The sequence below is a fragment of the Lissotriton helveticus genome, chromosome 5_1, assembly GCF_964261635.1.
Source record: "Lissotriton helveticus chromosome 5_1, aLisHel1.1, whole genome shotgun sequence".
NCBI classification, from domain to species: Eukaryota; Metazoa; Chordata; class Amphibia; order Caudata; family Salamandridae; genus Lissotriton; species Lissotriton helveticus.
Genome location: NC_136065.1, coordinates 455212040 through 455228987, shown reverse-complemented (window position 1 = coordinate 455228987; position 16948 = coordinate 455212040). Strand labels below are relative to the sequence as shown.

The 16948-nt window shown below is 48.7% G+C and overlaps 1 protein-coding gene across 1 annotated transcript in view; it reads left to right on the top strand.

Annotated features, from left to right (window-relative positions):
* The window catches only part of FRMPD2 (FERM and PDZ domain containing 2), a 446136-nt gene that overhangs the window by 422859 nt on the left and 6329 nt on the right, over positions 1-16948 (top strand). Inside the window, exon 41 of the mRNA XM_078640972.1 lies at positions 1880-2095. Within this exon, the coding sequence (XP_078497098.1) occupies positions 1880-2095 (216 nt within the window). The remainder of the gene's footprint in view (positions 1-1879; positions 2096-16948) is intronic.

Here is a 16948-nt window from a genome sequence, read left to right as displayed (position 1 = left end):
GCAGTCTAGTAGCTGGGTGGGAGGAGCTAGGTGGTCAGGGAAAGGAAGAGGCGGAGCAGGGACAGGATGAGGGCAGTTAGAGTAGGGACAGGGAAGGTACTGGATGTAGATAATAAAGCTCCAGTTACACCACAAGAAGTGTCTGTGTTTACTTGTAGCAAGATGCCGTAGACTATGGTACCTTTTACGACATGATCTGCTTCCACTTAATTTACTCTTAGCAAAATGGTATGGGGGATCTCCATTATGCAATCTTTGTAATAGTGCTGTACAGGATCGTAATCACGTCTTGTTTATTTGTCCTGCATTGCGCTCTTTGCGCCATAAATGGCTAAAACCAATCGGTTTACAATTAGGAATTGTAAATGCAAAAATGTTCTTCCAAGCACTTTACTGCCCTCCAAATGAAATGTTTTGTTGCAGAATTTTTAAATTTTTTAAAGGGTTCTTAAATATTTATTAATGATGTACAGTGAGAAGTTGATGATTGCTTTACTCGCCGATAATGTAGTGTTTTTCCTCTTGTTGTATGTCGCTATTTTTCAACTATTTTAATTGTATAATGGTGTGTTTAATTTTATGTGGCCCTCTTTGAGAGCCAAAACATAATAAACTTTTTGACTTTGTAGCAAGATGCTACACCAGGGTGTAGAGTTGACTGAGGACTGCTATAAATACGGATGTATGACGTTACAACGCATACTTTTACAACGCATACCTTTACAATGCATTTTTTACAACGCAACATCCATTACAATGCATTCCATTACAACGCATGCCATTACAACTAATTTTTTTAAACTACCTTTACAACGCATTCCATAATAGCGCATAACATTACATGGCATGTATGGTAAGTATTGGATAGAGTAGGGGTAAAAATTACTATTCTAACTTCAGGGGGGTGCAACCGTAGGGTAAATGTTGGATAGTGTAGGGGTAAAAATTACTATTCTAACTCTAGGGGGTGCAACAGTAGGGTAAGAGTTGGGTAGTGTAGGGGTAAAAATTACTATTTTAACTCCAGGGGGTGCAACAGTAGGGTAAGTGTTGGAAAGTGTAAGGGTACTATGCGTTGTAATGTTATGTGTTGTAATGACATGCGTTGTAGTGGTATGCGTTGTAGTGTCATGCGTTGTAATGGTTGCGTTGTAATGGCATGCGATGTAATGGATGTTGCGTTGTAAAAGTATTGTTGTAATGGTAGTGCGTTGTAAAAGTTGCGTTGTAAAGTTTGTTTCTCATAAATACAGAGTACAGTGATTGTTGAGGGCTGGTCTGTATGCCATGTGTAGAGTTATATGAGTGTTGCAGTGGCGTAACACAGGCCCTCGTAGCCCCGTGGTGCAGGGGGGCTCCAAGCTCCAGGGGGGCACCCTCAGCACAATACTCTGGCTGTAGAGCTCCTGATTGAGTACAGAGGGGGTACCGTTCACATACCTTGTAGGGGGCTACCTCTAGTTTAGTTACTCCAGTGGAGTGCTGTCCACTTTCTAGGGTGTGCTGCTATGAAGACCTGTAGTATATCTGATTTGTAGTGTTAGTGAAAGTTGTTCTGCATGTGTGGTGCAGTGTTGGGGGAGAACAGCACTAGCCAACGTGCAAAGATTGTTCACAGCTGTTCTGTATTCAGCAGGCAGGGTTCAGTGAGCTCTGTTCTATATCTAGTGCTGCTCTGTATTTAGTGTGAAAGTTGTTCTCGGTCATAGAGTGTTTTTCTTGGTGAGGTCCTCTCTGGCTCTGTTGACCTCTGTTGACCTCTGTGATATCGGGTGACACTGTGATGTGCTGATTGTATGTGGCACATGATATGTACCCATCTTGGTCTTAATGATTGAATGATGCGTTGTTTTAATGCCTGTGACATCTTCTCTTCCAGACCGGTGAAGCACGCATGATCAAACATTTACAGTTCACCACATGGCCAGACCACGGCACGCCAAGCTCCTCTGAACACCTGGTGACCTTTGTCCGATACATGAGGAAGATCCACCATTCTGGACCCCTGGTGGCGCACTGCAGTGCCGGGGTGGGGCGCACCGGCGTCCTCTTGTGTGTCGATGTGCTACTGCAGTGCATAGAAAAGCAGATTGATGTGAGTTGCAAGAAATATCTGTGTAATAAGGATTCTTTGCATATGCTATAGACACTTAGGGTTCTGTTCTTTTCTGAGTCACAAATTAAGATCTTACTTTATGGTCATCACGTATGAAGCAGCAATTTTTTATTGAATTGTCATATTTCCTTAGCACTTTCTTTACTTTTTCTGAGGTTCTAAGGCGCTTTCCAACTGGTAAAGTAGGTGGTTATCCAGTCTTTAAGTGCATAGATGAGGAGAATGTGTTGGATGCAGTGCCATCTCTTAGTGCTGGGTGTTGTGGCTTGTGTACCTGCCCTCCCCATCATATGGTCTTTAATGAATAAAAGAGGGATATAATAAGTAGGGGTGTCTGAAATTAATGTAACTTAAAATAACACAAATTTGAGAAAAATTAAGCCAAATTATGTGGTTATGCAAAATGCACCACCAGCAACTGGTGCTATATTTAAAACAAAATGTATCCTTTCATTCATTTCGGGCACAAAGATGTGTATTGCTCTTAAAAAGGTCACAAAAAATACGAACAGATGCTGCTCAGTTTATGATCAGTCACGTTGTTCTCATGTGCTTGTGCTAAACGTTTTTCACGAGGGGTGCTTATTTATATGACGTGATGTAATAGTGTCATTTTGGACACTTTGTGTAATAAGAGTATCACAAAGTGATTGAAATTACATGAGATTACGCTGGCGTAACAGAAATTCCACCACGGCCTAATATTGCTGCTACCCACATTTTTGGGGGGATTCTATAAATCCGATCACAGATAAGAACATGACTGTTTTCAAGAACACAGGTGTGCTTGTGACCCCTGTCTCTCCTGTATCTAGCTATAAGTCTCTTAGGATCACAACACAGTCAGCAGTGTTTGTCTCTTTTCAGCAGCTCACACTTCGCCCTCGTCCAGTGCCTCTCTAGCATGTGATCAACGTTAGATGTGTTAATTATATAAGGCAGACACATCTAACTCATCTTCCTTCCATCACTAGCACAGGAATACGAATTTCAAGGAGCCCAGACTCTAACATGTATATATTTTATTCCAGCAAGTTGTCAGTTGAGTTGGTCATATCATTGTCCTCACCATCCCTGATGCGGAGCAGTTCAGTGATAGTCTATGACAATCAGTCCAACTATATTTATTACTGTATAGTTTGATATACACCATGTCATAATAAAACACATTACTGACATATAATGATCATCAGTGAAGCCAATAAGTCTCACATATTGGCTTTGCCAATGCTTTTTGCCAACGTTGAAGCAGCACACCAAATAGAGAGTGAGAAAACGCATGCACTGTCATGGAGGGCTGAAAGAAAAAAAAAGTACTTCCCTGAATGCAAGCAAGAGAAGGCACGAGCCATTCCGTCAGAAAAGAACAAACAGGAAAATGAGATAAACAGGAAAGTCATCTAATCTAGTAATTTACTTAACAAAGCACATGTTGATGCAATTTTTTTGCAGATTTTTTACTGTTCCATGGGTAGAAGACATTTTGATCACCTAATACAAATCTATAAAATAAAAATTCCCCCTACATTATCCTATGCATTAGAGAGCACGCCGATTACATCTTGGGCACTCTTAAACAAGTGTGAAAGGAAAATTCTGAGAACATTTTGTCCACAAAGTTTAGCCATTCTGGTCCAATTATCAAGGCTAAAACTTGGATTAGAGGGTACACTTGTGAAATCATTTGCTATTATTATCCCAGGGGGATAAAAAATACTGATGCCCCAAAGTACTTCCCCTGGATCGCTCATTAGAACAGAGATTTTGTTTAATACTACAAACGACATTTGTCTCTAGTTTAGGGATATTTTGAGTGCAATCTATGGGGCATATTTACAAGGAGTTAACGCCACCATAACGTCACTTTTTCTGATGTTCGGGTGGCGTCAACTCCTTCGCCTTCATTATAAGGTGGTGTTAGGCCACTTACTATGGCTTAACACCACCTTATAAATAATGCCCCTACTTACGCCGCACTCAGGGTGAAAGGGGCATTCAATGGGTGTTGCAGTGGGTATTCTGAAGTAAAACCCATTGCCTTTTGACGCTGCCCTATATTTTCACGGTATCAGACAGCACAAAAAATATCACCAGGGAATACCTGGCCTAAGCAGTCAATACGAGGATAAATGTTTTATTTCTCGTGGTATTTTGCTCTTTCCCTGTGTGCTGCATTTTGCAGCAAACATAGATAGAGCAAATCAGCTGTAAAAATTGTTTATGTGCAGGAACTTGTGCCTTTATGCACATAAACAATTGCCCCTGCAGCGTAGACACCCTTGCAACATTGTGCAAGTGTGCCTGCGGTGGCGCTATGCAGCTTTTTTAGTGCCAGAGCAAGGGGTATTGCAGGGGTGCACCGCATTCTTGTGATGCAGCGCATCCCTATGTTTTGAAACTGTACGAGCGCAGCGTTACCAATTTTGTCATAACACGGCGATCCGCCAGTTTCCTGTAAATATGGCCTTCAGTTTGAGTCCATTGCTCGGATGTCTGACAGAAGCGAAGTTCATAGCCAGCACGAGAACAAGTGGGGACTTTTCCTTTGCAACAGCGCTCTGAAGTTACCGAAAGGGGACATTCAGCACTCTGTAAACTCTCTAGTTAAATAACAGTGACATGTCAGTTTTTCTGTCCTCTTCTTACAGACACAGAGAAAATTTTGACTGAAAGGGTAGATGTTGTTTCCTCCTTCTGAAAGTAGAAGTGTTCTTTTGTGCAGGTGTTGAGATAGCGCAGTTATATAATATTGTTGGTGAAACCATTCAAAAAAAAGAAACTACCGTGGATAGGGGGTCTAAAGGGACAGTTTATAGACCACTGGGGGTATATTCCCAATTACAATCTCAATACCTAATAATACCCCTATAGTCTTTTGAAACATGTGTGTATAAGCAAGTGGGTGTCTCTCTCACAATCAATCTACTGAAGAAAAATTAAATTAAAGTGATGGGGAAGACATCCCTTAAGGATAGGAACCCTCACTCACCCGAAGGTGACATGCTTCATCATATGGGTCCTCCTTACCAGTGCTGAAAACCTAGTCAACACTGGAAGCTGCTACTTCGGTGTTAAAGAAGGAGCTTAGAGATGTTTTATGAGAGAAGGATGATAATCCCATAGATGAGATGTGGGGTGTAGTGAGGTAAGCAGCGCTGTATAAAGGTGTGGATAAGTGAGATTTAAAACTGGCTAAGTAGAATCACCACATATCTTTATTAATGTGTTCTACCTGTCAGGGTTAAAAAGGAACAGCTCAGTGGTATGGATATAAACCACTGTCACTAGAAGGTCGACATGTTTCAGCCTAAAGATCTATAACAAAGTATCTGCGGCTTTCTTCAGGACCAGAGTATTATGTGTATATGCTGCTGCACTCAAGTGAAATTAAATAATGAAAAAATGATAATAAAGTGTTATACACCACCGGTATTCCTGCGTATCATTTGTCTGTCAGGTCATACCCAGGTATCTGTAGATTTGAAAAATAGAAAGAGAGAGACATACATTTTGCTAAATTATCACATGTAATGCATCCTTTCAGTGTTGTAAATGTTATGCTATGAACATAGTCATAAGAGCAGTAGACTTACCCTCAATTGTAGGATAGTCCTGCCTCACCTCTACCTGGCTGGCTGCTCTGGAGGGAGGTCCCGCTCTGCGGGAAATAATATCAGTGACTAAAGAGGTACACCGTTCTCTTAATTCTCAGAAAACATAGCAACTACCTCAAACAAGAGAGAAAACAAACCCAGGGTTTAACAAATACTAATACTATGTAAGTTGTAGAAAGGGGGAGGATGAAAACAAGTACCTAGTTGGATATTGCTTGGTACCAGTATATGTAAAAGAGCACATAAAATGCTGCCATCATGAATATGACTTAGAATAGCATAACATTTACAACACTGAAAGGATGCATTACATGTGATAATTTAGCAAAATGTATGTCTCTCTCTTTCTATTTTTCAAATCTACAGATACCTGGGTATGACCTGACAGACAAATGATACGCAGGAATACCGGTGGTGTATAACACTTTATTATCATTTTTTCATTATTTAATTTCACTTGAGTGCAGCAGCATATACACATAATACTCTGGTCCTGAAGAAAGCCGCAGATACTTTGTTATAGATCTTTAGGCTGAAACATGTCGACCTTCTAGTGACAGTGGTTTATATCCCTACCACTTAGCTGTTCCTTTTTAACCCTGACAGGTAGAACACATTAATAAAGATATGTGGTGATTCTACTTAGCCAGTTTTAAATCTCACTTATCCACACCTTTATACAGCGCTGCTTACCTCACTACACCCCACATCTCATCTATAGGATTATCATCCTTCTCTCATAAAACATCTCTAAGCTCCTTCTTTAACACCGAAGTAGCAGCTTCCAGTGTTGACTAGGTTTTCAGCACTGGTAAGGAGGACCCATATGATGAAGCATGTCACCTTCGGGTGAGTGAGGGTTCCTATCCTTAAGGGATGTCTTCCCCATCACTTTAATTTAATTTTTCTTCAGTAGATTGATTGTGAGAGAGACACCCACTTGCTTATACACACATGTTTCAAAAGACTATAGGGGTATTATTAGGTGAAACCATTCAACCTCATGGGGCAGGAGTAGGTCTCTACTGGAAGTATGTCAATACTCCCTGGCCGCTAAATCAAGTTTGCCCCAATGGAAATGCATTAAGGGGCAGATTTATGAAGGCCTTGCGCCGCCGGTGCGTCACTTTATTTGACGCAACGGCGACGCAAATAATGCGCCCTATTTACAACGTGACACATCTAGGAGATGCGTCACGTTGTAAAGCCCTGCGCCATAAGGAGGCGTTCCTGCGCGGGGGGGCGTTCCTGCGCAGGAACGCCTCCTAAAAGTGGCTGAGTGAAATCTATGAGATTTCACTCAGTCACTTTCAGGACAATGCTGCGTCAAAACCCTGCGCCTGCTTGAAGCAGGCGTAGGTCTTGATGCAGCATTGTGGAGATGGGGCACCCCTGAGCCTTGCTGGAGCTGCGTCGCGCTTGCGACGCAGCTGCAGCAATGCGCCACCTTTACGGCACAGATGCGTCACGCATCTGTGCCGTTTTTGCCCCATGGTGCGCCGCATTGTAAATGCGGCGCACCATGGGTGTCGGAGCAGCAGCGCAGGATGACTGGCGCATCCCTGGGGATGCGCCAGTCATCATAAATCTGCCCCTCACTGCCTAAGGAGCTGCAGGGTGCATTTGAGTGAACGTGCTGGTCAACCCCCTGAAGACATTACTGTATCACCAAGAAAATAATTTAGTAGCAACGCAAACGTATTTTGGGCCTGCTTTGCCCACCCCAATCAGCACTTGAAATCATTTCCTACTTACTGAAGAGATGTAGCAGCAGTGAGCGCAGTGGCGTTCCCTTCCAATGGAATTCACTCATTGCCTGGAACACAAGTGTGGATTTGTTGCCTGCCTGGATATGCTGAAGAAGTACCCTCCGCCATGAACAAAATCCTTAGAGGTCAATTCACATACTGAAACAGCTAGGGTGTTCTTCACGCATCGATCAACCCCACCTCTGGTGACATCACATCGATTCACTGATGTTTAGCTCTCCAGCAGCCTCCTACTTGCAGCAGATGGACTAAGGGAAGGGCGAGGAGTGGTAACTAGTACAGACAGCCGTGGTCGGTAGTAGGAGTTCCTGCAGGGCGGTGACGTGGGGAGGGGGAGGGGCAGGGTGGGGACTAGTAATGTATGGATTACGGAGTATAACAGGTAAGTAAACATATAAATTAATAAAACAAATTTCGTTGCGCGCACTGCATCGCATTTGGTGATGCAGTGCATGCAACAAAATTCGTCGACCTCATCAGCACCCACGCCCTCGCCTCCACAGACTACATCCTCCTCGGAGACCTTAACTTCCACCTCGAAAACAACAACGACGCCAACTCCACCGCCCTCATCGACAACCTCGCCAACCTCGGACTCAATCAGCTCGTAACTACCCCCACCCACGCCGCCGGACACACGCTGGACCCCATCTTCTCCGCAAGCTCCCACGTCTCCTTCAACCACACCACCGAACCCCACTGGACCGACCACAGATGCGTCCACTTTACCTTCAGGAAACCCACCACACACCACCGCACCCAACAGCTGCCACGCCGCTGCTGGGGCAAGGTCACCAAGGATCAACTGACAACCACCCTCGCCCTGAGACCAGCCGCATACCTCATCGACCCCGACACCGCCGCGACCAACCTCAAACAGTGGATCAGCGACTGCGCCAATACCCTCGCCCCTCTCAAGATCTCCACAACCAACCACACCAACAAGAAAGCCGCCTGGTTCACCGAAGACCTCCGGACATCCAAGCGCACCTGCTGGAAGTTGGAGAAGAAATGGCTCCACGACAAACACCAGACAACCACACAGCCCACAGACACCACCAACTCATCAGGACCACCAAGAGGACCGCCTTCAAGGACCCCCTAGACAACATCGTACACAACACCAATAAGCTCTTCAGCATCTTGAGAGAACTCTCCAACCCCAGCTCCAACACCAACGACATTCCACCATCACAGGACCTATGCGACTCCCTGGCCACCTTCTTTCATCGCAAGATTACCGACTTCCACGACAGCTTCACTCCAACACCCCCGCACCCACCACCGAGACCACCACCCCCGCGACCTCCACCCGCACCAGCCGCCTGACCGCCTGGTCCACCGTCAGCGACGAAGACACCATCAAAACCATGAACTCCATCCACTCCAGATCCCCTTCCAACCCCTGCACTCACCACGTTTTTAACAAAGCCAGCACTACCATCGCGCCCCACCTCCGGAAAACAATCAACATCTCCTTCGAAACAGCAACCTTCCCGGAAAGCTGGAAGCTAGCCGAGATCAAAGCCCTACTGAAGAAACCCAAGGCGGACCCCAAGGACCTCAAGAACTTCCGGCCCATCTCTTTGCTTACATTCCCGGCAAAAGTGACAGAGAAGATTGTCAACAAACAGCTAACCCGCTACCTCGAAGACAACAACATCCTGGACCCTTCCCAATCCGGATTTCGCAGCAACCACAGCACCGAGACCGCCCTCGTCGCTGCCACCGACGACATCAGGATCCTGATGGACAAGGGAGAAAAAGCCGCCCTCATCCTCCTGGACCTATCAGCAGCCTTCGACACGGTCTGCCACCGCACCTTATCAGCACACCTCCATGAAACCGGAATCCAAGAGAAGGCCCTGGCCTGGACCACATCCTTCCTCTCCAGCAGAACCCAGAGCGTCCGCCTCCCACCTTTCCGGTCAAAAACCACCGAGATCATCTGGGGCATCCCTCAGGGATCCTCCCTCAGCCCGACGCTGTTCAATATCTACATGGCACCACTCGCCCACGTCGCACGACAAGATAGCCTCAACATCATCTCCTACGCTGACGACACCCAGCTGATCATCTCCCTCACCGAAGACCCCCACACCGCCAAAGCCAATCTCCACAGAGGAATGAAGGCCATCGCGGACTGGATGAAGGGCAGCAGACTGAAGCTGAATTCAGACAAAACGGAGGTCCTCATCCTCGGACCCACCCCATCAGCCTGGGACAACTCCTGATGGCCCACATCGCTAGGCACTGCCCCGGAACCCACCAACCATGCACGCAACCTAGGGGTCATCCTCGACTCTGCCCTCTCCATGACCAAGCAAGTCAACGCCTTCTCCGCGTCCTGCTTCAACACCCTCCGAATGCTCCGCAGGATCTTCAAATGGACCCCCCCCGACACGAGAAAAACCGTCACCCAGGACCTCGTCACCAGCAGACTCGACTACGAGAACGCCCTCTACTCAGGAACAACAACCAAGCCACATCACACCCCATCTGAGAAGCTTACACTGGCTCCCCGTCAACAAGAGGATCACCTTAAAACTCCTCATCCACGCACACAAAGCGCTACACAACACCGGACCTACATACCTCAACGACCGACTCAGCTTCCACACCCCCCCCCTTAGTCTCCGCTCTGCCAGCCTCGCCCTCGCCTCAGTTCCTCCGGCAGATCCTTCTCCTACCTCGTCGCCAAAACCTGGAACGCTCTCCCTACCAGCCTACGACAGACCCAGGACCTGCTGGCCTTCAGAAGACTTCTCAAGACCTGGCTCTTCGATCAGTAGCAGCCCCCCCCCCCCCTAGCGCCTTGAGACCCTCACGGGTATGTAGCGCGCTTTAGAAATGCATTGATTGATTGATTGATTGGAGCCCGCTTTACTGTCGGTTTCTGCCTCCTTGATCTCTGAGACAAGTGTGGCAAGGGCAGTGCCAATAGTAGCAAAGGCAAGTCAGAGGTGGGAGCTGCTAACCCTGCCTAGCTCTTCCATGACTAAATGTCTCCCTAACTGGGAACGTTGGGTGCCAGGATGTCTTACTGAGGTGATATTTTGAATGGTATTAAATAGCTAGGTAGGATGCATCCCATGCTGAATTGTTTCTTGGTCCTTAATTGTTTTTTATTCCAACCCAACGGAGCTCATTCTGTTTACAGCCGACATGAGTTGGCATGCGAGACGACCGAGTAGACATGCACGACTACGTGAAATAGATCATACATAGCTCAATCTATTTACAGCCGACATGAGTTGGCATGTGAGATGACCGAGTAGACATGCACGACTACGTGAAATAGATAATACATAGAAGCAGCATGAACCCAGCAGACTGGGGGCATATTATCAAGGAACGGCGATAATGGGCTTGATAATATGCCCTTGTGAATTCTCATAGAAGCCCATGTACTGGTGTGAACATGGGCTTCTATTGGTAGCCCATTATAGTTTCCTGCCGCTAAAGCGGCAATAATTTTAACGCAGTTTTTGATAATATGCCGCATAGCTATTTCAGGAGAGAGGATTAAACTGCATCACGACCAGATAGTAGACAGAAAGGCTGGCGCTGTGGGACAGCCCTGCTAAAGTTGTAGTTCTGTAGTAGGGAATCTCTGTGTATAGTCATAATCTAGTGAATAGTCCCGCCCATGTGCGTGGACCCCGGAGCAATCAAAAATAATCTCTTAAACTGTCTTTTTGCAGTCCTGCATAGACACTTAAGAGAAAATTAAAGACAATAATGCAGCCTATACCTACAAGGCTACACTATCCAGTACTTCAGCTAGAAATGCCAAGGATATAACATCAATCACACATATAACATAATCTGTCAAGTTTCACCCTTAGAGAAACGTTCCTCCCCTCACCAAATCCTTGGAATGATAGAGAGGAAGGTAGGGACAGACAAGCCTCCATAGGCTGCCATTGTGTGTCTGGAAAAGGGATATCGTGCCTTTAAGGAACTCTCTGGAGACCTTCGGTATCCCAGCATGCTCAGCCCCTTCCTTTTACTTTCAGTTCTTTTTTCCGGCTCCTGCTAGCAGGACCCTGGAGCATTGAGCTCTCCCTTTTTTGTTTTTTTTCCTACTAATTTTTCACTTCTAAAGTGTTAGAGTGTGTTCACTCGACGTGTTTTTGCCTCTTTTCATCTTTGCTGGAGTTTCTCTGGTGTTTTGACTGCTCTTTTATCAAATATGCCTGCCTTATTTGATAAATGCCCTGAGTGCTCTAGGAAAAAGGCAAAATCGGATCCTCACAGGGTGTGCATCCTGTGTCTGCCTTCTTCTCATGTTCCTGAGGAGTGTGATATCTGTCTACAGTTCCCTAAAAGACCCTGAAGGACAGGGAGAAGACAAGGCTCCAAGGTTTGGAGCAGAGAAGGCAGCAAGGACAAGGTGGTTCTGGGCATGAAGGGGCTCCTTCCTCTGCCCGTACGCAGGCCTCTGGGGGGCTCCCCAGTAAGGAGAAGGCCAGAAAACACCACCAGTCTCCTTCGATGTCGATGGCCTCGACGTCGGCGTCGAAAGGAATGACCACAGTCTGTTCCCCGTCTCCGCAGGGCTCTGGGTCAAAGCGGCGTCGATGATCGACGTCGAGGGGACTGACGTCGAGACCTCGACGTCGAGGACTGATTCGTCGTCGAGCCATTATCAACGTCGCGAGGGGTCAAGACACCGGCGCTCGCCGTCGAGGCGACACCACCGGTCACCGTCGACGTCGACACGTAAGTCAGCAACGTCGAGATGAAGATCAGCTTCAAGATGGAGGTCGTCGACGCCGAGGAGATCGCCGTCGTCAAGGAGACGATCGCCATCGAGGCACCGACCGTCGACGTCGAAGCGACGGCCATCGATGCCGAGCAGATGCTCGTCAACGTTGAGGCGACGTTCGTCGACGTCAAGGAGACGTTTGTCGACGTCAAAAGGACGCTCAGCGTCAAGGAGGAAGCCTAGACGTTCTAGGACCAGGACGGAGTCCTCGGCTTCAGCGAGCACACGGTCCTGGCGGCGCCGTCGCTCATCTACGAGGGGTAGGGCCTCAAGATCGCCCCCCTCTGGACAGAAGAAGAAGAAAAGGAGAGTGGGACAGTCTCCGGGCTCGAAGTACTCTCAAGTTGACTCACCCTCCAAACCGAGGTTGCCTATACCTCCTCCTTTGCCTGTGGATCCTCCTCCGCGTACCCCGACTCCTCCGCCACTGCCTCAACAGCCTACTCCTGCACCGCCTCCGGTTCCTCCTCACTGTCCTCCTCCACCGGCTCCGCCAAGGTCGGCCTTGCTGCCTCGATTGCCGATGCCACCTACGGGGCCTCCGCAACCTAGGCTCCCGGTTCGGCCTCCAGAGCGCCCTCCTTTCCGGCCCGCGGAACGTCCGAGGCCGGAGATGGAGAGATAGGTCCAGGAGTCGCCGTCGCTCGTCTATGTGGTCCAGATGGCGCCGTAGGAGGGACAGGTCTAGATCCCACCACACGGATTCGTCCAGTGCCAGGGACTACTCGCCGACCCTGTCGGACTCCCCTCGGACGAGGGTGTCCCGATCGACGACATTGTCTCCTTCCAGGAGGTGTTGCTGCGAGGAGCGGCTAAGCTGGGCCTCACACTCACGGTGCTCACGCCCTTGACGTCCGTCATCTTCGAGACCCTGCACAAGAAACAGTTGTCTCGCCCCTTGTTGCCATTGGTGCCAGGGCTGGTGGAAGCCGCCATGGAGCTCTTCCTCACCCCGGCGGTTACGAAATCAGCGCCTTCCAGGCTGCAAAAGAAGTATCGGGCCCCGGACTCGGATCCTGTGTTTCTTCGCTCGGACCCTGCGCCGGACTCAGTGATTGTGACGGTGGCGAGGAAGCAACACGCCACCACCCCGTCATCGACAGTGCCTCCTGACAAGGAGAGCCGCTGGATGGATTCGGCAGGCAGGAAGGTCTGCGGGAGGGCCTTCACGTCTATGAAGGCCGCGAGTGCCTCGGCCTTGTTGGGACGTTATGATCGGTCCCTCTGGGACTCCCTAACACGGTTCGTGGAACTCCTTCCCCGGGATAACAGGGAGGATTTCCAAGAAATCCTTAATGAAGGACTGATGGTCTCCAACCAGGTGATCATTTCGGCTGCGGATTCCTCCCTCCTGGCAGCGCACGGATACTGCCACGGGGTCAACGTGAGGCGCCACGCCTGGCTGCGTCTGACGTCCTTGAAGCCCGAGGCGCAGCAGAGGGTTGCCAATCTACCGTTCTCGGGTGAGACCCTCTTTGGAAAACATGCGGACGAGGAGATGGCCCGCATGAAGGCGGAGGCGGAGACATTGACGGCTGTCGGATTGGAGAAGCCGAAGGAACAGAAGAAGACCTTCCGCTCGTTCCAGAGACGGTACGGGGCACTAGGTAGAGGGCAAGGTCGATAGGCTGGGCAGCAACAACAGCAGCAGCAGCAGCAGTTCCAGCGGCGCCCGTTCCAAAAGCGCCAGAGGGGCCGTGGTGGTTAGCAGGCTTCATCCACGACCAAAGGCCCGGCTGGGTCTAGGCCCTGAGGTGCTTCTTCCCCCTCATCCGTTACCCGCTCCGGTGGGGGGTAGCATCCAACATTACCTGGCAGAGTGGAGAAACATTACTCAAGACAAGTGGGTGCTGAATATTGCTTGCAATGGATACAGTCTTCGGTTTACCAGTCCGCCTCCAGCGATTCCACCGTTCTGCTCGCAGTTCCGGCTGCGCAAGCTCCAGGCGGAGGCCGATACCCTGTTAAGAAAAATGGCGATAGAAGACGTCCCTCTGTCTCAAAGGGGAAAGGGTCTTTACTCACGCTTCTTCCTAGTCCAGAAGAAGGACAAGAACGAGTTCAGACCCATTCTGGATTTGTGACAAGCAAACACGTGGATTCGCAGGGAATAGTTTCGAATGCTGTCTTTGCACCAGATGTATCCTCAGCTGCAGAGAGGGGACTGGCTGTGTGCGATAGATCTGCAAGATGCGTACTTCCATGTGCCCATTGCACGGAAACATCGGAAGTTCCTGCGCTTCCTCGTTGGCACCAATCACTATCAGTACACCGTACTACCGTTTGGACTGAAGTCTGCACCCAGGACTTTTTCGAAATGCATGGCTGTGGTAGCAGCGCACCTGAAAAAGAACAAGAACAAGGTATTTGTCTACCCTTACCTGGACGATTGGTTGATCAAAGCCTCCACCTTCCAGGAAGCACAGTTGCACTTCAACAGGATGGCCGTCCTGTTGAACAGTCTGGGTTGCACATAAATCTGTCCAAGTCTCTCCCGATTCCTGTGCAGTGCCTGCAGTACTTGGGAGCCTCCATCAATACGTTGTTGGCAAGCGTGTCTCCTTCGGAGGAGAGACGCTTATCCATCCTTCGGAAGGCTCACGCTCTCATAGCTGCTCCATCTACAACAATGAGGACGGTGTCTTCTCTACTGGGATCGATGGCCTCTTGTATCTTCCTCACTCCGCACGCGCGCCTACACATGAGGCCGCTACAGGAATGTCTGGAAGACCAGTGGGACCAGAGGAAAAAGTGTTGGGACGACCGGATTCAGTTGTCTATTCACGCCCAACAATCCCTGAGATGGTGGTGCTCAGCAGAGAATCTCCTCAGAGGGTTCCTTTGCACAAGGACATCCCGACTCAGACTATCGTGACGGATGCGTCTCTCCTGGGCTGGGGAGCGCATTCAGACCATCTACAGATCCAGGGAACGTGGTCTCCGGCGGAGTCCACGTATCACATCAATTTCAAAAACTCAGAACTGTTCAATTGGCACTGAAGGCCTTTCATCCGTCCTTCCAGACCAACTCCTTGCTTGTGCAGACAGACAATACGACCACTATGTATTACCTCAACAAGCAGGGGGGCTCAAGATCGTGCACACTGTCACAGGAAGCGCAGGCGATCTGGCACTGGCTTCTAGCCATAGGACTGACGATAACAGCGACTCATCTGCCCGGTGTGCAGAATGTTCAGGCGGATGCCCTCAGCAGGTTGCTTCAAGAAACCCACGAGTGGATCATGAACGACGAAGTGCTCGACGACATCTTTGCCATGTGGGGCACTCCAGACGTGGATCTGTTCGCCACCGCAGAAAATAGCAAATGCCGCGACTTCGCCTTGAGGTATTACCAACCGGGGACCCTGGGGAATGCGTTATGGATCAGGTGGTCGAACAGCTTTCTGTACGCTTTTCCACCCATTCCCCTGATTCTGGCGGTGCTCATCAAGCTGGCCCAGTCCCAGGCGCTGATGATCCTCATTGCTCCGAAATGGCCCAGGCAGTGGTGGTTCACGGACCTGCTTCACCGGTCAATCCTGCCTCATCGGCAGCTGCCGTGTCGGCCGGACCTTCTCGCGAAGTTCGGGGGGCAGATGGTGCACCCCAACCTCTCATCGTTGAGTTTGGTGGCATGGCTCCTGAGATAGTGCAATATGGCCACTTGAATCTTCCTGAGGATTGCATGGACATATTGAAGGAGGCTAAGAGGCCGTCTACTAGGACCTCTTATGCTTACAAATGGAAGAGATTCTGCATCTGGTGCATGTCTAAGAACTATGATCCGATGACCTGCAAGTAGGATGTTATCCTACCGTACCTTCTGCATCTAGCTCAGTCTGGCCTTAATTATCATTCCATTACGGTTCATCTAGCTGCATTGACTGCTTACAGAAAATGCCCTTCACAGACATCCTTCTTCCAGATTCCTGTGATTAAGGATTTTTTGGAAGGGTTGAAGAAGGTGTTCCCTCCTGTTCGGTTTCCTTCGCCTTCATGGGAACTGAATGTGGTGCTGTCCAGGCTGATGAAGGAACCCTTCGAGCCTATTCATAAGGCTTCACTGCAGCACCTGTCTTGGAAGGCGGCGTTCCTTGTGGCCATTACATCGGCCCGCAGGGTGAGTGAAATTCAGGCATTGTGTTGTCAGGAACCTTATACTGTATTTCATGCTGCTAAGGTTGTTATGCGTACTCACCCTAAGTTCCTTCCCAAGGTGATTTCTGATTTTCATGTTAATCAGACTATAAATTTACCAACATTTTTCCAGAATCCTTCCACTCCAGCCGTGCGGTCTCTTCATTCCCTGGATGTCAGAAGGGTGTTGAAATTCTATCTGGATAAGACCAAGGATATTCGTAGATCCGACCAGCTGTTTGTCAACTATGGGTCGGTTAGGACTGGTCTGGCTACTTCGAAACAGTCCATCCCTAGGTGGATTGTGTCATGTATCCAGCTCTGTTATCAGAAAGCAAATAAGACCTTAGGGGGTAAGCCAAAGGCTCATTCTACCAGGGGCAAAGCAGCTACAACAGCTTTGCTTCTAAATGTTCCCATTGCAGAGATCTGCAGGGCGGCCACTTGGAAGTCGGTCCACACCTTTACTAAGCACTACTGTCTGGGCACAGATACCAGAGCAGATGCTCAGGTTGGGCAGGCTTCGCTGCGGAATTTGTTC